The following is a 23,205-nucleotide window of genomic DNA, read 5'->3' as shown; positions in this document are numbered from 1 at the left end:
ATTGCTGAAGGGCCCCCAGAAGAGGTTGAGTATTTAAGGTATGTCTGCACCCCCCATAGAAAGTCACCTGGTGGAGCATAAAAACTGCACTATTTTTGTAATGACGGGGTAGGGAGACAGACAGGTGAGCCCTAATCTACCCGCCACTCAGTCCCTGCCTACTTGCAACAGCCCGTCCTAGGCGACGGCGTACAACTGGGCGACGGTCCCTACTCTCACTATGTGCACAACAGACAGACAGACAAGGGTACAAAGAAGCTAAGGGAAAAGGGGCAGATGCCCACGGCTACACCGTGAGCTACAAGAATAGTGAACGAGCCTAGTCAAACCAGGAATGTACGAGGTACCAAACGCAGAGCAAGAGAGTAGTCCGTAAAGCCAGGGTCAGTATGAAACAGAGGACAAATAGTACAAGGAGCAGCAGCAGAGCCAGGAACCAGCAGAATCACAGGCAAAGGAGAAGCAGGAAACAATGGTATAAATAGACAGAGGGCGGGAGCTAGCTCCGTCTGGCCAGGCTGTGATAGGCTCTCCCACTTCTCAGCCTCCCAGCCCGAGTGGTAGATGATTGAGTCACTCTATCAGACTTAGGAGCAGGTGCAGACTCAGTAACCACGGGCGTCGACACAGAAGCTGTGTCTGGCAGATCCTTTACAGTACCCCCCCCCCTTTATGAGGGGCCACTGGACCCTTTCTAGGTGGACCTGGCTTATTGGGGAACCGAAGATGGAACCTCCTGAGCAATACCCCAGCGTGAACATCCCGGGCGGGTACCCAAGTCCTCTCCTCTGGCCCGTATCCTCTCCAATGAACCAGGTACTGGAGGGTGCCTTGGACCATCCTGCTGTCCACAATCTTGGCCACCTCGAATTCTACCCCTTCAGGGGTGAGAACAGGGACAGGAGGTTTCCTCGAGGGAGCCAAGGACGGGGAGCAGCGTTTCAGGAGGGAGGCATGAAACACGTTGTGTATTCGAAAAGACGGGGGTAACTCCAGTCGGAAGGAGACAGGGTTAAGGACTTCAATGACCTTGTACGGCCCTATATACCGGGGAGCAATTTTTTGGACGGGACTTTAAGGCGCAAATTTTTTGAAGACAGCCACACCAGATCCCCAACCACAAACAAGGGGTTAGCAGAACGTCTTCTATCTGCCTGAGTCTTTTGTATGCTCTGGGACGCCTCTAGGTTCTTCTGAACCTGGGCCCAGACTGTGCACAGTTCCCGATGAACGACATCTACCTCGGGATTGTTGGAACCACCAGGTGAAACGGAAGAGAACCGTGGATTAAACCCAAAATTACAGAAAAAGGGGGAGACCCCTGACGAGTTACTGACCCGATTATTAAGGGAAAATTCAGCGAGGGAAATGAAGGAGACCCAATCATATTGACAGTCAGAGATGAAACACCTTAAATATTGTTCTAGAGACTGATTAGTCCTCTCAGTCTGGCCATTGGTTTCAGGATGGAAGGCTGAGGAGAAGGACAGATCAATCTCCAACTTCTTACAGAAGGCTCTCCAAAACAATGAAACAAATTGTACCCCTCTGTCAAAAACAATATTGACAGGAACCCCATGGAGACGCAGGATGTGTTTGACAAACAAGGTAGCTAACGTCTTAGCATTGGGTAGTTTCTTGAGGGGCACAAAGTGGCACATTTTACTGAAACGGTCTACTACAACCCACACCACCTACTTGCCTTGAGATGGAGGCAGATCGGTGATAAAATCCATGGAGATATGGGTCCAAGGTCTCTGGGGAATGGGCAAAGAACATAGTAAGCCCGCTGGTTGGGACCTGGGAGTCTTGGACCTAGCACAAATTTCACAAGCGGCGACGTAGGCCTTAACGTCTTTAAGCAACCCAGGCCACCAATAGTTTCTGGCAATGAGGTGCTTGGTACCCAGGATGCCTGGATGGCCAGATAGTGCAGAGTCATGATTCTCCCTGAGTACCCTTAGCCGGAATTGCAGGGGAACAAACAGCTTGTTCTCAGGAAGGTTCCCGGGAGCTGAACCTTGATCAGCCGCAATTTCGGAAACTAGGTCAGAATCAACAGAAGAAATTATTATACCTGGGGCAAAACACAAGCAGGATCTTCCTCCGAAGGAGGGCTGGCCATGAAGCTATGCGACAGTGCATCAGCTTTAATATTTTTTAGACCCAGCCCTATAGGTGACCAAAAAGTTGAATCTAGTAAAAAATAACGCCCATTGAGCTTGTCTCGGGTTTAGCCTCCTGGCAGATTCTAGGAAAACCAGATTCTTGTGGTCCGTAAGGACCGTTACCTGGTGCCTAGCCCCCTCCAGGAAGTGGCGCCACTCTTCAAATGCCCATTTAATGGCTAAGAGTTAGCGGTTGCAAATGTCATAGTTACTCTCAGTGGGTGAGAACTTCTTGGAGAAGTAGGCACAGGGACGGAGATGGGTGAGGGACCTGTTACCCTGGGACAAGACAGCACCCACTCCCACCTCAGAGGCGTCAACCTCCACGATGAACGGCTCTATTTGGTTAGGCTGAATCAGCACTGGGGCCGAGATAAAGCACTTCTTAAGGACATCAAAAGCCTGGACCGCCTCAGGAGGCCAGTGGAGGAGATCCGCACCTTTGCGAGTGAGATCCGTAAGAGGCTTAGCGATGACCGAGAAGTTAGCAATAAATCTCCTGTAATAATTAGCAAACCCCAGGAAGCACTGTAACGCCTTCAGGGAGGCAGGTTGGACCCATTCAGCCACAGTCTGAACCTTGTCAGGGTCCATGCGGAATTCATGAGGAGTGAGGATTTGATCCAAAAATGGTACACACATTTTTCGGTTTTCGCAAACAGTTTGTTTTCCCGAAGGGCCTGGAGCACCTTCCTGACATGCTCAATGTGGGAGGACCAGTCCTTGGAAAATACCGGTATGTCATCAAGGTACACTACAAGAAATACCCCCAGGTAGGTCTCTTAAAATCTCATTTATGAAATTAAGGAAGACTGCGGGAGCATTACACAACCAAAAGGGCATGACGAGGTATTCAAAATGACCTTCGGGCGTGTTAAACGCAGTCTTCCACTCATCTCCCTCTTTGATGCGGATAAGGTTATAAGCCCCCCCCGTAGATCAAACTTAGAGAACCATTGGGCCCCCTGAACCTGATTGAAGAGATCAGGAATTAACGGAAGGGGATACTGGTTCCTTACAGTGACCTTATTCAAGTTTCGGTAATCGATGCACGGCCTAAGACCACCATCCTTCTTCCCTACGAAGAAGAAGCCAGCACCTACCGGAGAAGTAGAGGGGCGAATGTAACCCTTGGCCAGGCATTCCTGGATATACTCTCTCATGGCTTCACGTTCGGGACAAGAGAGATTAAATATCCTACCCTTAGGGAGCTTAGCCCCTGGTGCCAAATCGATTGCTCAATCGTACTCTCTATGAGGAGGTAACAGTTCGGAGGCCTTTTTAGAAAAAACATCAGCGAAGTCCTGAATAAACTCCGGTAGAGTGTTCACCTCCTCAGGGAGAGAAATAAAATTAACAGAAAAACATGACGTCATGCATTCATTACCCCATTTGGTAAGATCCCCAGTATTCCAGTCAAGCGTGGGATTATGCATCTGCAACCAGGGTAGGCCTAAAACCAAATCGGATGATAATCCCTGCATCACCAGTACAGAGCACTGCTCCAAATGCATGGAGCCAACAAGGAGTTCAAAAACAGGGGTATTGTAATGGCAGGAAGGAGGTGAAGAGAACAAGTGAGGACTTCAATGACCTTATAAGGTCCAATAAATCGGGGAGCAAACTTCCTGGACGGGACCTTAAGGCGCAAGTTCCTCAACGACAACCACACCAGATCCCCGACGACAAACCGGGGGTTAGCAGAACGTCTACAATCAGCCTGAATCTTTTGTACGCTCTGGGACGCCTCTAGGTTCTTCTGAACCTGGGCCCAGACTGTGCACAGTTCCCGATGAACGTCCTCTACCTCGGGATTATTGGAACAACCAGGGGAAACGGAGGAGAACCTAGGATTAAACCCGAAATTACAGAAAAACGGGGAGACCCCTGACGAGTTACTGACCCGGTTATTCAGGGAAAATTCGGCGAGGGGAAGGAATGAGACCCAATCAAATTGACAGTCAGAAATGAAACACCTTAAATATTGTTCCAGGGATTGGTTAGTCCTTTCCGTTTGGCCATTAGTTTCGGGATGGAAGGCGGAGGAGAAGGATAGATCAATCTCCAACTTTTTACAAAAAGCTCTCCAAAATAAGGAAACAAATTGTACCCCTCTGTCCGAAACTATATTGACCGGGGCCCCGTGGAGACGCAGAATGTGTTTCACAAACAAAGAAGCTAACGTCTTGGCGTTAGGTAGTTTCTTAAGGGGCACAAAGTGGCACATCTTGCTGAAGCGGTCTACTACCACCCACACCACCGACTTGCCCTGAGATGGAGGCAAATCGGTGATAAAATCCATGGAGATATGGGTCCAAGGTCTCTGGGGAATGGGCAAGGAACGTAGTAAGCCCACAGGTCGGGACCTAGGGGTCTTGGACCTAGCACAGACCTCACAAGCGGCGACGTAAGCCCTAACGTCTTTAGGCAACCCAGGCCACCAATAGTTTCTGGTAATGAGGAGTTTGGTACCCAAGATGCCAGGATGACCAGATAGAGCGGAGTCATGGTTTTCCCTGAGTACCCTTAGCCGGTATTGCAGGGGGACAAACAGTTTGTCCCCAGGGAGGTTCCCGGGAGCTGAACCTTGATCAGCCGCGATGTCAGAGGCTAAGTCAGAATCAGTGGCAGAAACAATTATACCAGGGGGTAAAATACAAGCAGGATCCTTCTCAGAAGGAGGATTAGCCATGAAACTACGTGACAGTGCATCAGCCTTAATATTTTTGGACCCAGCCCTATAGGTAACCAAGAAATTAAATCTGGTAAAGAACAGTGCCCAACGAGCTTGTCTAGGATTAAGCCTCCGGGCAGATTCTAGGAAAACCAGATTCTTGTGGTCAGTAAGGACCGTTACCTGGTGTCTGGCCCCCTCCAAGAAGTGACGCCACTCTTCAAAAGCCCATTTAATGGCTAAAATTTCGCGGTTGCCAATATCATAGTTACACTCCGTGGGCGAAAACTTCCTAGAGAAGTAAGCACAGGGGCGGAGATGGGTGAGGGAGCTGGTACCCTGGGACATGACGGCCCCCACTCCCACCTCGGACGCGTCAACCTCCACAATAAATGGCTCCCTTTGGTTGGGCTGAACCAGCACGGGGGCCGAGATAAAGCACTTCTTGAGGGTCTCAAAAGCCTGGACGGCCTCAGGGGGCCAATGGAGGACATCAGCACCCTTGCGAGTGAGGTCCGTAAGAGGCTTAGCGACGACCGAGAAGTTGGCAATAAATCTCCTGTAATAGTTAGCGAACCCCAAAAAACACTGTAGCGCCTTCAGGGAGGCAGGTTGGACCCATTCCGCCACAGCCTGAACCTTGGCAGGGTCCATGCGGAATTCATGAGGAGTGAGGATTTGACCTAAAAATGGTATCTCCTGTACCCCAAACACACATTTTTCGGTCTTCGCAAACAGCTTATTTTCCCGAAGGACCTGGAGGACTTTCCTGACATGCTCCACGTGGGAGGACCAGTCCTTGGAAAACACCAGTATGTCATCAAGGTACACTACAAGAAAATTTCCCAGGTAATCTCTCAGAATTTCATTAATACGATTCTGGAAGACGGCAGGGGCATTACACAACCCAAAGGGCATGACTAGGTATTCGAAATGACCTTCGGGCGTGTTGAACGCAGTTTTCCACTCATCCCCCTCTTTGATGACAAGGTTATATGCCCCCCGTAGATCGAACTTAGAGAACCATTGGGCCCCCTGAACCTGATTAAAAAGATCCGGAATCAAAGGAAGGGGATACTGGTTCCTTACTGTGACCTTATTCAAGTTCCGATAATCAATGCACGGCCTAAGACCACCATCCTTCTTCCCCACGAAAAAGAAGCCAGCACCTACAGGAGAAGTCGAGGGGCGAATGAAACCCTTGGCCAGGCATTCTTGGATATACTCCCTCATAGCTTTACGTTCAGGACATGAAAGATTAAATATCCTCCCCTTAGGAAGCTTGGCACCAGGCACCAAATCGATGGCGCAATCGTAATCTCTATGAGGGGGCAACACCTCAGAGGCCTCCTTAGAAAACACATCAGCGAAGTCCTGAACAAACTCAGGAAGCGAGTTTACCTCCTCCCGGGGAGAAATAGAGTTAACCGAAAGACATGACATCAGGCAATCACTACCCCATTTGGTGAGATCCCCAGTATTCCAATCAAACGTGGGATTATGCAGCTGCAACCAGGGAAGACCTAATACCAGATCGGACGATAATCCCTGCATCACCAGTACAGAGCACTGCTCCAAATGCATGGAGCCAACACGGAGTTCAAAAACAGGAGTATGCTGAGTAAAATAACCATTAGCAAGAGGAGTGGAGTCGATACCTACTACAGGGATAGGATAAAGTAAATCAATAAATGGCATTTTTAGAGACATAGCAAATTCCACAGACATGATATTAGCAGATGAGCCCGAATCCACGACGGCACTGCCAGTGGCAGACCGGCCAGCAAACGAGACCTGAAAGGGAAGCAAAATCTTATTGCGTTTAGTATTAACGGGAAATACCTGTGCGCCCAAGTGACCTCCCCGATGATCACTTAGGCGCGGAAGTTTTCCGGCTGCTTATTCTTGCGCCTGGGACAGGTGTTCAGTAGATGCTTGTCGTCCCCACAATAGAAGCAGAGACCATTCTTCCTGCGAAACTCTCTACGTTGTCGAGGGGACATGGAGGCCCCGAGTTGCATAGGTACCTCCGAGTCCTCCGTGGAAGAGCGAGGAGACGGGACCTCGGGGGGAATCGCAGGGCAGTCAGAGGGGAAAACATTGAAACGTTCAAGCTGACGTTCCCTGAGACGTCGGTCAAGTCGTACTGCTAGGGCCATAACCTGGTCTAGGGAGTCAGAAGAGGGGTAGCTAACCAGCAGATCCTTCAGGGCGTCAGATAATCCTAACCTAAACTGGCACTTTAGGGCCGGGTCGTTCCACCGAGAAGCTACGCACCACTTTCTAAAATCAGAACAGTATTCCTCAACAGGTCTCCCACCCTGACGTAAGGTCACCAGCTGACTCTCGGCTAAGGCAGTCCTGTCAGTCTCGTCGTAAATGAGACCGAGGGCAGAGAAAAACCGATCAACGGAGGAAAGTTCAGGGGCGTCAGGAGCCAAGGAGAAGGCCCACTCTTGGGGCCCTTCCTGGAGTCGGGATATAATGATACCCACCCGCTGGTTCTCGGAACCTGAGGAGTGAGGTCTTAGGCGGAAATAAAGTCTGCAACTCTCCCGGAAGGAGAGAAGAGTCTTACGGTCCCCTGAGAACCGGTCAGGTAACTTGAGGTTGGGTTCTAAAGGTGAGGTGAGGGGTACTACAAAGGCAGCGTCAGACTGATTGAACCTTTGAGCCAGGGCCTGGACCTGTAGGGAGAGGCCCTGCATCTGCTGGGTCAGGGTCTCAAGGGGGTCCATGATAGCGTCAGTGTAGAAGAAATGGTAGACTAGGTAAGGGCTTGTTATTATGTAATGGCAGGAAGGAGGTGAAGGGAACAAGTGAGCCCTAATCTACCCACCGCCCTGTCCCTGCCTACTTGCAACGACCCGCCCTAGGCGACGGGGTACAACTTGGCGGCGGTCCCTACGCTGTCTAAGTGCAAGGGAGACAAACAGGGAACACGCAAGGGAATACAGTAGCCCACGGAACGCCGCGAGGAAACGGAGCGGTGAATGAGCCAGTCAGGATCAGGAAGTAGTGGAGTATACAAACGGGAGCACGGAGCAGAAGCAAGCCAGGGGCAGAGCAACGCAGGATAAACGGAACTAAAGCAAGGCAGAAGCACGGCAGAAGCAGGCTGGAGCAAGGCAGCAGTGGGGCCAGGAATCCAAAAAGAATAACAAGCAAGGAGGAAGAGAAAACGGCAGGTATAAATGGACAGGGGGCGGAGCTAACTCTGACTGACCAGGCCGCGATAGGCTCTCCCACTCCTGAGCCTGCCACCCTGATTGGTGGGAGCAGGTGTCAGTCTCAGAGGTCTGGCCTCAGGTGTCGACTGATTAATCCTGGGAGTATACCCAGATGTAGTGCCTGGCAGATCCTTTACAGGTATGCTGCGTAAAATAACCATTAGCAAGTGGAGTGGAGTCGATACCCACTACCGGGACAGGTTTAGGCAATTCAATCAATGGCATAGCTAGAGACATAGCAAATTCCACAGACATAATATTAGCAGAAGACCCTGAATCCACGAAGGCATTGCCGGTAGCAGACCTACCACCAAAAGAGACCTGAAAGGGAAGCATGATCTTATTAGGTTTCATGTATACGGGAAATACCTGTGCGCCCAAGCGACCTCCGCGATGGTCACTTAGGCGCGGAAGTTTTCCGGCTGGTTATTCTTGCGCCTAGGACAGTTGTTCACTTGATGCTTGTCATCCCCACAGTAGAAGCAGAGACCATTCTTCCTGCGGAACTCTCTCCGTTGTTGGGGAGACACGGAGGCCCCGAGTTGCATAGGTTCATCCGAGTTTTCCGTGGAAGAACGAAGATACGGCACCTCGGGAGCCATCATGGGGGAGCCAGAGGAGAAGGCACAAAAATGTTCAAGTCGTAGTTCCCTGAGACGTCTGTTAAGACGTACCGCTAAAGCCATGACCTGATCTAGAGAGTCAGAAGAGGGATAGCTAACTAACAGGTCCTTCAGGGCGTTCGACAGACCCAATCTAAACTGGCACCTCAAGGCAGGGTCATTCCACCGAGAAGCTACACACCACTTCCTAAAGTCCGAACAGTACTCCTCAACGGATCTCTTACCCTGACGTAAGGTCACCAGCTGACTCTCGGCAAAGGCAGTCTTGACAGTCTCGTCATATATGAGCCCGAGAGCAGAAAAAAAAAGGTCAACAGAGGAAAGCTCAGGGGCGTCGGGAGTCTTCCGGTCCCCTGAAAACCGGTCAGGCAACTTGAGGTGGGGTTCAAGAGGTGAGGTCGGGGGCACTACCAGGGTAGCATCATGCAGGTTGCCCCTCTGAGTCAGGGCTTGGACCTGTAGGGAGAGGCCCTGCATTTGCTGAGCCAGGGTCTCAAGGGGTCCATAGTGTGTCAGGGACCAGGGTAGAAAAGGTATATGGGCCTGTGATTATGTAATGACGGGGTAGGGAGACAGACAGGTGAGCCCTAATCTACCCGCCACTCAGTCCCTGCCTACTTGCAACGGCCCGTTCTAGGCGACGGCGTACAACTGGGCGACGGTCCCTACTCTAACTATGTGCACGACAGACAGACAGACAAGGGTACAAAGAAGCTAAGGGAAAAGGGGCAGATGCCCATGGCTACACCGTGAGCTACAAGAGTAGTGAACGAGCCGAGTCAAACCAGGAGTGTACGAGGTACCAAACGCAGAGCAAGAGAGTAGTCAGTAAAGCCAGGGTCAGTATGAAGCAGAGGACAAATAGTACAAGCAGCAGCAGCAGAGCCAGGAACCATCAGAATCACAGGTCACTCTATCAGACTTAGGAGCAGGTGCAGTCTGAGTAACCACGGGCATGTTTATAACATGGGGTGACCATCTTTTTTTTTACTCACTATAGTTTAAGCCCAGTCTCTAGCCACTCTTCCATTTCCTAATCTGCAGCTTGCATACTCTGTGTTACGCCTTCCCTCAGACCGCAGCATCCACTACGGGCCACATCTGCCCATTATCAACATCCCTTGGTGCTACCCTGCTTTCTCTATTTACCCTCCCCCTCCAGGAGCTGGTTCCGATGTCTCCTCCCAGGATGAGGCCACCGAGTCTGATATTGATTTAAAGAGGCTCTGTCACCAGATTATCAAATCCCTATCTCCTATTGCATGTGATCGGCGCTGCAATGTAGATAACAGTAACGTGTTTTTTGTTTTTTTTTAAAACGATCATTTTTGGCCAAGTTATGAGCAATTTTATATTTATGCAAATGAGCCTTTCTAATAGACAACTGGGAGTGTGTTTTCTCTTATTTCCAACTGGGCGTGTATTGTGTTTGTAACATCCGGGCGTGTTTACTTGTTTTACTAGCTGGGTGTTGTGAATAGAAGTGTTTGTCAGCATCATACACTTCTATTCACAACACCCAGCTAGTAAAACAAGTAAACACGCCCGGATGTTACAAACACAATACACGCCCAGTTGGAAATAAGAGAAAACACACTCCCAGTTGTCCATTTATAAAGGCTCATTTGCATAAATATAAAATTTGGCCCTAAGAACGACCTTTGCCTCTACCTGGGTGAGTAGGGCCGCTACTGAATGGGTCAGGCAACTTCGCCAGGACATTCTCTCTGGCGCTCTCAAAGAATTGGCAGGCCTTGCCCACCAGTTTTCTCACACAGGCAAGTACCTCTGTGAAGCTTCACTCAATGCGGGCAGTTTGCTAGCACCTTCCATGACCTTCTCTGGCAACTTGCAGAGCCCTTTAGCTTAAATACCAGTCCGTGAATGCAGCCTCTAAGAAATCCATAAGAGCTCTCCCTTTCCCTGGCTCTTATGTTTTTGGAAGCCGCTTCGGCGAGATCATATATGATGCCATGGGCAATAGGAGTTCCCATTTCCCAGTTTCTGTGCTCTCCGCTGTGCTTCCCTTGTCTGAGCCTCTTTTCCAGGAAGCCGAACCCACAGGACCAGAAAAAGCCTTTCTGTAAACAGGGACCCTCCTGTCACCCCGCCCTCATCCTTTCAAACCTGCTCCTGGCAGTACCTGCTCTGCATGAAGGTCTAGTCCGCTCTGGTGGGGGGGGGGTGCTCCTTCATTTGGACGTCTGGGTCTCCCACTTTTGGACACCAGGATATGCGAGATGGGGTCTACGAGCTACAAGATTTTTTCATCACTGCCCCCTGGTCACTTCTTCCGTTCAGTACTCCCACGTCTTCCCTCCAGAGATTTTGTCTTGCCGTTCAGTCTTTTCTCTCCCAAGAAGTGATTGTTCTGCAGAAAAGTTTTTTTAGGGGCTTTAGTCAAACCTGTTTCTCATTTCCATGAAGGACCGTGCGGTGTGGCCTATCCTGGAACTGAAACACCTTAACCGGTCAGGCTTCATCGACCGTCCCAAGTCCTCGCTCTCCCCTCTCAACAGCTCATCTTTCTGGGCATGTGTTACGACACAGCTCAGGCCAGCAATCTTGTTTCTCTGAGCAAGCTCCTCTACCTGCAACAGGGGATCTGGTCCCTTTGAGGACACTCCCCGGTATCAGATCTGCACTGTATGCGAATTCTGTTTCTAATGGTTTCTTACACCAAAGCGACTCCATTCGAAGCAGCCATAAATTCACATTCCAGATCTCTCAGCAGTTCACATCCCAGGAGCTGACAACTGGATAACCGATTTCCTCAGCCAAGAACACATCGACCTAGGGGCATAGGCTCTTCATCCCAAAGTCTTGGAGGAGATTTGTTCCAAAAGGGATCTGCTGGACGTGGACCTTATGGCATCTAAACTGAATCACAAGCACTTTTGCTTCTTGACTCAAGTTTGAGCCCTTTTAGCGTTTGTGGTGGATGCGCTGGTCATTCCGTGGCATCAGTTCACGTTCCCCTACATTTTCCATCCTCTGCTCCTTCCCCAAATGGTCATTCCATTGATTCTTTTTGCCTCATATTGGCTCTGCCCAGGCCTGGTACATCGACCTGGTCGCTCTTCTGTCCAATGCCCCCTGGTGTCTTCCCCTCCAGGACAATCTTCTTTCCCCGGTTCCACTCTTCCACCTAGTGTGGCTGTTGAAGCTACTGTATTGAGAGCACATGGTTTTTCCCAACAAGTGATTTAAACTACGCTCAAACTATGACTATGCTCGCATATGCCATAGGTATTTTAAGTCATTTTTCCACTGGTGTGAGGAGAGACATTTTTCCTCTCTCATCTGCTATCTTTCTGTTCATACTTTCCTGCAAGGGGTGGCCCATGCAGTGACCCTCTACTATTAGCCTACGGCTTCCTATCCTAGATGTACTACAGTCCGCTACATTTTAGTTGCTGAACAGCGTTTCCTTTTTCCTTTTGGGTAGCAATCACCTCCGTTCGGCACATGCCCAAATTTGCAGCACTCTCTTGTCGTTCCCCATTCCTGGTGATTCATCAGGACAAAGTGATTCTTCATCCTGTCCCTACCTTTCTCCCTGAGGTTGTCTCAGCCTTTCAAGTTAATGAGGATATTGTTCTCCCTTTCCCTCTTCAGGTGTGCAAGGCTACTACTTAGTCTTCCCTCCACACCTTTTTAAAAATTCACCAGGGTGCATATCTTTGCATCCTCCGATACCTCTCTTTCACACAGTTTTGCAGGTGGCGGTGCACTAGCCCACGCTCTATTATTTTCTTTCCCGCCCCCTGTTTTGGGACATCCCAAGATCATCTGTGTCCCCAATAACACAGATGAGAGAACGGGATTTTTTTGTTACCTACCGTACAATCCCTTTCTTGTCACGTTCATTGGGGGACACATCACCCACCCAATATCTTTCTTTCTTTAGGTGTTCCGATGGTTTTCTCCAGAGTATGTTTCTACCTCTGGTTCTCATAAGGTTTCACAGTTCTTGTTAGTTTTTTACCTTTTGCATCTCTCTCTGCTTCTCCTACTGCTTCTGTACAAACTTTTTAGCTTAGTGTCTGCAGGAGGGGTTTAGTAGGAGGAGATCACAACTCTTTTTTTTTACCTCGTGTCTGCCTCCTAGTGGCAGTAGCCTTTCCCCAATGTCATCTGTGGCCCCCAATTAATGTGTCAAGAAAAGGGATTTTAAATTAAGTGATAAAAAAAATCCCATTTTCTATTTCAGTTATCTGGTAAGTGGGATTTGCACATGGGCACAATGCACCTATGAGTTTTTCTGAGGTAGGAATAAGAGTGTGAGTGGATAAACAAAAATTAGTAAGGGCAAACAATTTATGTGTATTTTGGGTGTGTAATAATGGACGTGGGATTTCCATGCAAAAACACATCCATGTTACAGAGAATGATTTCTTATTTTAATAAAACTTTGAACAATTATTAATTTGGGGAGGGGCTTTTTTAATCCTTTAGGCTCTGGTCACACGTGTGTATCTAGCTCCCTTTGCTCTTTGACTGCCAGAATAGCGCAAAATGCTGCGATATTATATCCAGGGAATCTGGACAAACCAATTATGTGTCAATAGGATCTGTAAGGATCCATTTTAAAACGGATCAGACAAGATTTGTCATAGCTCTAAAGTAAACTGAGCCTCATTTTGTACTATTTAGTCTTTTTTTTTCTTTTTTTTTTACTACACATATAATAGTGATCCTATGGCTTATGTTCATTAAACCATTATTAGAAGTGATTGCATATAGGGGTATGTATGTGAGGACACAGATCACATCCTCCCAGCATCTCCCTCCCCCACATGACAGTTGGACGCCTATGATGTTATGGTTGCCATGGCAATGGCCTAAGTGCAGAAGTTTTCTCCATGGATTCAAGTCCCTATCCTTAACATAGTGCTCTCTTTTTATAGGACTGTCTTTAGTATTTGTGACAGGAAGCTGATTTTTTCAGGGTCAGCCTAATCGCCGACAGTGTGCACCGGGAAAAACTCAGTAACTGTACGTCCTTGTGCGGGAAGTAACCTCCTGCGACGACGGACAGTTACGTCCTGGTGCGGATAGGGGTTAATGACAAAACGCTACACAGTGTGCTACATGTCTATTCAAATCCTAATGTGGACTGAGAAAGTACTGAACATAACTAAGGGTCGTTTGACACATAGGGTTTTTTGGAAAAGCACAGCAGTTTTTTTATGCAGTTTTTTTTTTATTTTTTTTTTAAGCTAAAATCAGAAGTTGATTCAAAAGCAATAGGAAATATAAGGGAAGGATTTATACTTCTCCTTCCTGCTGGAGCCACTCCTGGCTTTGGCTCCAAAACCTGCATCAAAAATGCAATGGTGGTTTTCCAAAAAAGTGTGTGTGTTTGTGTGTGTAACTACGCTAATACTCACATCTGTATCATTCTGTCTTTGCAGGTTGGTTTTATTGACTACATTGTGCATCCTCTGTGGGAAACTTGGGCTGATTTGGTACACCCAGATGCCCAAGAAATATTAGACACATTAGAGGACAATAGAGAGTGGTATCAAAGCATGATCCCCCAGAGTCCATCTCCGCCACCAGAAGAACAAGACCCTGACACGGGGAGCATTGCAGGAGACAAGTTCCAGTTTGAACTGACACTGGAGGAAGAAGGAGAGTCTGACACCGAGCAGGAAGACAGTCCTATTGATGAGGAAAACAGTGACTCAAAAATCCAGGTCACAGATGATTCAGCCCAAGTCAGTGATGAAGCTGATCAGCCCTCTCCAGTAGATACTTGCAGGAATGTGTCCAACCAGCTAGATCGCTTAGAACTCCCATCCAAGAACACTCTGACCAAGCAGAAAAAAGTATTGAACTTTGATAACCTGAAATTAGCAGCTGAAAGGACGCTACCAGAAATGGACACTAGGAGGGCTGCATCCACTAACACTGCAAAGCAAGAGACCACAGGCCAAGGGGAGGTCTGTTTGGACCAAGAGGGAAACATCACATATCTTCCTTTAGGAACGTAATGCCATAATTGTCACAACATTATTCTTTTATTCTTATTCACGCACACTTTGCAATTTATTTTTATGGAGGAGAGATGCATTTTTAGGAGAAAAAAGTATTTAACGAAACAAAAAACCTGATATCAAAAGAAACAAATTGTCACCAATATCAGTGGAACTGCATGGGAGAGCATGGTCAAATGTCATATGGTTTTATTTTATTTTTATTTTTGTCTGGAAGGCAAAGATTCCCAATCTCTAAGCTGCCAGTGGGTTGGTATTCTTTCTGGTGGAAAGGAGGTTAAAGGCTATGTACACCTTTGAAATCGTTGTTGTTTTTTTTAAATAAAAATGTGTATCCGTGTTTTTGGTGCAATTTTCTAAATACTTTTTATTGAAAATTATTTTGACTTTTTGACATTTATCCTATATAAAGAGCAGCTGTATCTTGCGCTGAGACCTGAATCTGTCATGTCCACAGGACTGACGGGTTCAGTGAAGACAGGTTCTGCATGTCTTTGACACGCAGGATTGAGCTATTAATGATCACCTCTAACGTCATAACTTTGATGTGATCGATAACAGGTGGATCCTGTGTGACCCGCTGACACTGAACCCCTCAGTGCCGCTGACCTGATGGATTCAGGTCTCTGCGCAAGATACAGCTGCTTTGTATGATGTATACAGAGCAGCTGTATCTCAAAAAGTAAAAATTATTTTGAATAAAAAGACTTTTTGAAAGTTGCACCTTTTTTATTTTTATTTTTTTTATAAAAAAACACTATTTTAAAGATGTACATAGCCTTTAAAGGGAAACTAGCTAAAATATTTGCTGTATTAAAACATTTGGGTTTACTGTACATGCCCTAAAAAGGGCACCTGCAACATGAGGGCTCTGGTGAACTTCATGTCCCAGTGTGCAATTCTTTGCTATGGTCTGTCATGCTTTTACTTGAAGAAGAAAACAAGTGACAATGTAAATGGGTACAACTTTAGTTCGGAATGTTAAAAGCCTTATTTGCATGGGGCAGCTTGTATTTAAGTTATAGTTTTTATTTTTGACATTGCTCCAAGAAAGAATTCAGCCCTCAGAAGCGTATGTATGAAGCTGCTTAGTACAACGGACAATGAGTAATGGAATGGGTATAGGTACTGAAATGTTTTCTTTTCCCTTGAAAACTTTATCCTCTACCACCCCATAATATATATGTGTCTATCAATACAGATGGGCACAGATCACTAATATAAATATGCCTTAACCTCTCCCCTAAACACAACGCTAACAAGCTCAATAGGTAGAATCAGACTGATTTTAAAACACTGTACCACACAATAGCCCCAGCCTATATTTACCAGCAGTCAGTAGTAGCAGCAGGATTTCATTTATTCCCCCTTCTGCAAACATGAGCTTGTACATTTGTTTCTGAATAGGAATAAATATTCTTGGTGTGTGTGTGTGTTATGTACGTGTTTGTTATGTACGTGAGTGTGTGGGCATGTGTGTGTTTCTCTGTACACACGCATGCATGTTATCACAGCCACAAAGCACTTTAAGCATGTGTATACGATAAGAATACAAAGTGATGCGGGAGCACAGAGGTATGAACTAGTATTAAATCCACAAATATTGAGATCTTGACAGAACCTCTTGACAATATTCATGGTCAGTCAGGCCAACTTTTCTGCCACTACACACCTCAGCCATGTTCTAAGACTGGGATTATTATTGGTCTTTGTGTTAGAACATACAAGTTTATAAATTTATGATGCCTCCAAGAATTATGCATAACACGGGTCATAGGCTTCACTTCACAATGTTGAAAACGTTCCTGATATTGGAATGTGGGGGGAACAGGCGCTGCCTATGTGTCCATAGGAACGCCAGATATTCTTAACCTCAGGGTATGGTAGAAATGCTGTATTTGTGTTCTGATTTGTTTAGAAAAATATGTAGCAGTCAGCTGACCGGTGTTCATACTTTCTTAACCCAAATGTAGCACAATTGTATGGTGGAGAGATTAACCTATTTCCAGAGAAATTTTATTGGATTTAAAAGAAAAAGGCAGATCAGCGGCTGATGTGGCTTTTTAAGACCGTAAAGGCCCACATCTGCCAAGTGCAGCGGATATGTAACACATATTAGGTATGCACAGATTGTATTATTTGTGACAGAACGGTAACTCTTCGTTTTACAGAGATTCTCTCTAATAGTACACAATATATGTATACTACACAGATGTCATAAATAGTTCCTACTCTGGAAAGTAAGTTCTTGGCACAGCCCTGTAGAAAGTTCATGTCAATGATTTTATGTATCTGAAGATTAACGGGGTTGTCCAGAATTAGAAAAACCGTGCTGATTTCTTCTCAAACAGTTCCAAACCTGTCCACAGATTGTGTGTGGTATTGCAACTCCGCTCTTTTCACTTCAATGGAGTTGCAATACCCATATAGAGGTGTGGGGACCGTTTCTGGAAGAAAACAGCCATGTATTTCTAATCTTGGACAACCCCTTCAACCTGTTAAGTACCGCCCACTGCATATATTTACGAGGCAGGTTTAAGATTGCTGCCTGAGCAATTGAGCAGCTGAATGTCAAGTGCCCAGCAGTCAGAGACTGACAGGTACCCTGGAGAGAAGACAGAAGCGGTTTGCAAGCTGTTGTCTTCTCTGTACTCACGTACACTGTGCTTAATGAGTGCTATTTATAGAATAGAGGCAGCAGCGCCGCTGCCTCTATCGGTCCCGGTTGTCATGTGGCTGGTCACAGGATAGCGGGATGCTGGGTCTAACTAGACCCAGCACAGCCATAACAGTGATACTAGTCCACTATAAGAGGGCTGATTTCCCCTGTAACTGGGGCTGCTGTGTAAAAAAAAATGTATAGTGTAAAAAAATAATAATAATAATAAAGTCCCCAAAGGCCTTTTTGACTTTTTGAGGAACCAGACATATTAATATAAAATCCAAGTAAAACAAAAAACATAAATGAAATAAAAATTACACATAAACCCACACCAAAAAAACAGTTACCCTTTCCTTCAGGAATATCTGAAGCAGATTTTGACATGCCAGCACTCTCTTTGATGCGTTTTTGCAGCGTTTTTTGGCTGCGGCCATTAAGCTCCGCGGGCAAAAAAACGCAGCGAAGAACACTTTCTCTGCCTCCCATGGATGTCAATGGGAGATCAGACACGGAAAAACCATGACGCTTCTTTTTGCCATGGCAATCAGAATAAATCCATGGATCAATGTCCCATCTCCAGAATCTAATACTCGTATCTTGTAATATTATATTTTTCAAGAAAAAGGCATCAAGGCCCTTCTTGAAAGAACCAACCACCTGTGGCAGAGATTTCCATAATCTCACTGGTCTCACAGTAAAGACTCCCCCGTCTGAGATGATGGTTAAACCTTTTTTCCTCTAGACGTAGAGGATGCCCCCTTGTCCTTGCTACAGGCCTAGGTGTAAAAAGATCATTAGAATCATCTCTGTACTGTCCAATGATATATTTGTACATTGTAATAAGATCGCCCTAAAGCCGTATTTTTTTTTTCTAAACTGAATAGCCCCAAGTTTTATATGGTCTGTTTCCTCTTTTTTTTAGCGCAACGGAAAGATAGAAATTCAGGCCAAAATATGTCTGTGTAAATTGGCACTTTGACTCGTGGCACTAACTTTTGTAATCCAGACTTGGACAGAGATGATGCAATGGGACATTACCACTCATATAAACTAGAATAAAGTGTTACTGGCAGTTACTGACATACTATCAAGCCTATTGGTTTAATCTATCAACAGCCAGCATCCAGAGATCGAAAATGACCTCTCCTCTACTGTGTGATGTTTTTTGTGTTGAAGTATGCAAGTTGTCTTCTCTTGTGCATAACTTGCTGCCACCTTCAAATGTACGTAGCCCTTTAGAAAAAGGGTTGATCTGCCAGGTTACAAGTGTTTTCAGTGTTCATTTTTGCAAGACGTTCCATTTGGGTTGAGAAATGGGAACACCCTTAGGAGAAATATGGACATTTAATTTATTGTGCTAAAGTTTCACTTTTATTTTAATGTATTTGTAGTTCACTTTTGAGGGGAAAAAAAGCCACAATTCTGTGCACACTTCTCTTGTCTCTGATCTAACTTTACTGTGATTTGCACTCAAAATGCTGCATTACTATATTCTTGCACTTCTCAGCCACATCAGTGAAATGATGCCTAAGCGGCACAGACCTTTAGATTGCTGCTTGAAAGGCTGCCAAGGGTGTTAAGGGCATCTTTTGTAGAGTGACCACGCCAGTTTCTCTGCTTTTCAGGCATCTAAAAGAAAACACTACTGTAATGTAATATGTTTAGAAAATTATGAAAATGTGTTATTCCCCAATTTATTGATATGAGTCCCTCAAAACATATAACATTCCTAAAAGAGCTCTAGGAGAGTGTGCTTCTAAATTGTGCCTTTAAAGCACACCCCAACTATCTTTGTTCCGTAAAGTCATGATTTAAATAAGATCCATATACAGGCAAAACCTAAAAATGTGAGAACAGAAGTGGATTCCAAAAGAACAAATCCTTCCAGAACCTCTATATAGATTGAAAAAATACATTATTTAAAGGGGCTGTATTGAATAAATTAAACAGCCTGGGAAATTTGCTGATTGCTATGGGTTCGAAACCCATGCTAAAATAGTGGATATCGCCGGGCGAAACTCTATCTGGCCATACATATGTAGTATCATATCGTCAGCCATTTATTTGAATTATAGGTATGTAATACATCGACAAGCTGGTTCCGCCCAAGCAAGTGATGTTCTTTGTCTGCGGCTCCCCGCTCTGGCTATTAGAGGGGGGTCCTGAATAGGGAAGGCATATGGAACGGGATTGTCGTGGTAAGACAAACCCCTTTAAGATACAGAAGGTTTTTGGTTGTCAGACCCTACACTAATGTTTTCAACTGAGGCAGTGGACACTTTTAAAAGAAAAATCGAAGGCTACGATTTTTTTTAATCCTTAGCTATGTAGTTTGTTTTTTGTAACTATAATTTATGCTCCAAAAGATGCCAATAACACCCAAATAAAGCAGTTCTTCACAGCAGTATTTGGGTTGGGAGCTCATGAAGGTCCTTTTGTTAACAGCCGATCAGATAGGGAAGCCATAGTGGGACCTTAGTGGAGAAGTTGGAAAATGTGCCATTCATTACTACTGCAATAGTGAACAGTTGTTGTCATAAGTGTGTCTAAGGCGAGGGTTAATAGAAGAACACTGATATATGGAACTTCTTGCTGTTTTTAGCTTACGGAGGTTTCATATATGGGTACCCTTTTATAAATCCACGCCTAAAAGTCTCTTTTAGAATTGTCATAAACCATATTTGTTTTATTATTTTTCTTAATAAAATATTTTATCTTTTTACTTTTTGTCAGTAAATTATTTTTCATTTCAGGAAAATGTCCATCATTTACTTACTTGAAAACATTTATCTTTAATACATTTTAACAGTTTTAAACATGTTCGATGTGCTTCACCTGTAATAACTGCATGACCAAAAAACGCATTGCAAAACCACAGCAATTCTTGGTAAAATGCATGTGGTTTTTACAATGTGTTTTTCACAGCAGGTAAGAAGCACATGAAATCATAGTAAAAACGCAATCAAAACTCCCTGTGGAATCCCAGCCTTACTGAAGACAAGATTTAGGCCTCATTTACACGAGCGTAATATACGCGCGTGCGACGCGCGTGCTTTTCACGCGTGTCGTACGCACCTATATTACTCTATGGGGCAGTGCAGACAATGCGTGAATTTTGCGCAGCGCGAGTGCGTTGCGTAAAACTCACGACATGTTCTATAATCGTGCGTTTTTCGCGCATCACACACCCATTGAAGTCAATGGGTGCGTGAAAACCACGAAGGTCGCACGGAAGCACTTCCGTGCGAACTGCGTGATTCGCGCAAGACCTGTCAAACTGAATGTAAACAGAAAAGCACCACGTGCTTTTCTGTTTACAAACATCCGAACGGAGTGTCGTAGAGATGAGCGAACCGAACTTCACCGGGTTCGGCCGAACTCGTTTTGACCAAACCCGGCAGGAGACAGTCACTGTCCAGGGTCCTGAAAGTGTTAAACTGGTTCAGCACCCTGGACAGTGACTTCCGATCCCAATATACGTGAACGTGTAAAAAAAAAAAAAAGTTCTGACTTACCGATAACTCCCGGCTTCTTCCTCCAGTCTGACCTCCCGGGATGACAATTCAGTCCAAGTGACAGCTGCAGCCAATCATAAGCCAAGCACAGGCTGCAGCGGTCACATGGACTGCCGCGTCATCCAGGGAGGTGGGGCCAGATGTCAAGAGAGGCGCGTCACCAAGGACGCGTCACCAAGGCAACGGCCGGGAAGTTCTCGGTAAGTACGAACCTCTTTTTTTTTAAACAGGTTACTCGATATGGTGATCAGAATTCACTGTCGAGGGTGCTGAAAGAGTTACTGCCGATCAGTTAACTCTTTCAGCACCCTGGACAGTGACTGACGTCGACAAGCCTCATCTCTATGATGGCGGCTGCGCGAAAATCACGCAGCCGCGCATCATACACTGATGACACACGGAGCTGTCAAGTGCCTTTTGCGCACGCAAAATGCTGCGTTTTTTTGCGTGCGCAAAACGCACACGCTCGTGTAAATCAGGCCTTACTTTGTTATTTATTGAACATGCTGACATTGAAGGCTCTGTGCACATCATGTATTGGCCCTATGTTTAGCGTGTACGTTTGGAAAACTCCCGAAGTACATGCTAAACGTATCAATAGGGCTCCATTAGCCGGACGGAGGCCAAAAGTGTGCCAGGCTGGTTTACATCGGTATACATTTTTTCAAAGATGGACAAGAGTAATCGACTACGCTTTTCCGTTCCAAGGTGTCTTGCAAAAAAAGCACAGTCTACTTTTTTTTTTTTTTAAACTCTTTATTTGGCAAAGATGACATAACAAATCAGTAGATATTCCCACAAGTCGGGAGCATATATAGCTTCGCAGAGCTATGATAACCTTCTTACACAGCATTCCAAATTATTATGCGAATGTTATTTTTCGCTGATTTTCCTAAATAGTAGATGCAAATGACAGTCAGTATAATCTTCAAGCCATCAACCGTTGGAGTATAATGCGAATTTTATTGAACAAATCTCCTAATGATAACAGATTTTTTTTTAGAAGTAAAAAACTCAAAATGCACTGTTTCAAATTATTATGCACAACAGAGATCAAAACATTTTAAAGGTTGTAAAGAGAGCTAAAATGGTAATTTGTTGAATTTGCAGCATCAGGAGGTCATATTTACAGAAATCAAAAGCTCTTTTAATAAAAAAAAACTTAGCAGGCCAAGTTACATGTTAACATAGGAGCCCTTCTTTGATATCACCTTCATAATTCTTGCATTCATTGAATTTGTGAGTATTTGGACAGCTTCTGTTTAAATATCTTTGCAGGATGTCAGAATAGCCTCCCAGAGCTTCTGTTTTGATGTGAACTGCCTCCCACCCTCATAGATATTTTGCTTGAGGATGCTCCAAAGGTTCTCAATAGGGTTGAGGTCAGGGGAACATGGGGGCCACACCATGAGTTTCTCTCCTTTTATGCCCATAGCAGCCAATGACACAGAGGTATTCTTTGCAGCATGAGATGGTTCATTGTCATGCATGAAGATAATTTTGTGTAAAGTGGTCAGTCATAAACTCTACGTACTTTGCAGAGGTCATTTTCACACCGTCAGGGACCCTAAAGGGGCCTACCAGCGCCCTCCCCATGATTCCAGCCCAAAACATGACTCTGCCACCTCCTTGCTGACGTCGCAGCTTTGTTGGGACATGGTGGCCATTCACCAACCATCCACTACTCCATCCATCTGGACCATTCAGGGTTGCACGGCACTCATCAGTAAACAACACGGTTTGAAAACTAGTCTTCATGTATTTCTGAGCCCACTGCAACCGTTTCCGCTTGTGAGCATTGTTTAGGGGTGGCCGAATAATAGCTTTATGCACACTTGCAAACCTCTGGAGGATCCTACACCTTGAGGTTCGCGGGACTCCAGGGGCACCAGCGGCTTCAAATACCTGTTTGCTGCTTTGCAATGGCATTTTAGCAGCTGCTCTCCTAATCCTATTAATTTGTCTGGCAGAAACCTTCCTCATTAAGCCTTTATCTGAAAGAACCCGTCTGTGCTCTGAATCAGCCACAAATCTTTTTCACAGTACGATGATCACGCTTAAGTTTTCTTGAAATATCCAATGTTTTCATACCTAGTGCAATACCTTGGACAATTTCACGCTTTTCGGCAGCACAGAGATCCTTTTTCTTTCCCATATTGCTTGAAACCTGTGGCCTGCTTAATAATGTGGAACGTCCTTCTTAAGTAGTTTTCCTTTGATTGGGCACACCTGGCAAACTAATTATCACAGGTGTCTGAGATTGATTACAATGATCCAAAGAGCCCTAAGACACAATACGATCCATGAGTTTAATTGAAAATCTAATAATTA

At 45.7% G+C, this 23,205-nt stretch overlaps 1 protein-coding gene across 2 annotated transcripts in view; it reads left to right on the top strand.

The window, feature by feature from the left end:
- Positions 1-20,030, top strand: part of PDE4C (phosphodiesterase 4C) — a 224,205-nt gene extending 204,175 nt beyond the window's left edge. For both annotated transcript variants that reach the window (XM_075863060.1, XM_075863068.1), the window contains one exon: positions 14,113-20,030. In XM_075863060.1, coding sequence (XP_075719175.1) covers positions 14,113-14,694 — 582 coding nt within the window. In that variant the 3' untranslated portion in view covers positions 14,695-20,030. The remainder of the gene's footprint in view (positions 1-14,112) is intronic.
- Positions 20,031-23,205: the final 3,175 nt, after the last annotated feature.

Source organism: Rhinoderma darwinii, chromosome 1 (genome assembly GCF_050947455.1).
Source record: "Rhinoderma darwinii isolate aRhiDar2 chromosome 1, aRhiDar2.hap1, whole genome shotgun sequence".
Taxonomy (NCBI): domain Eukaryota; kingdom Metazoa; phylum Chordata; class Amphibia; order Anura; family Rhinodermatidae; genus Rhinoderma; species Rhinoderma darwinii.
This window is presented reverse-complemented; position numbering and strand designations above follow the sequence as displayed.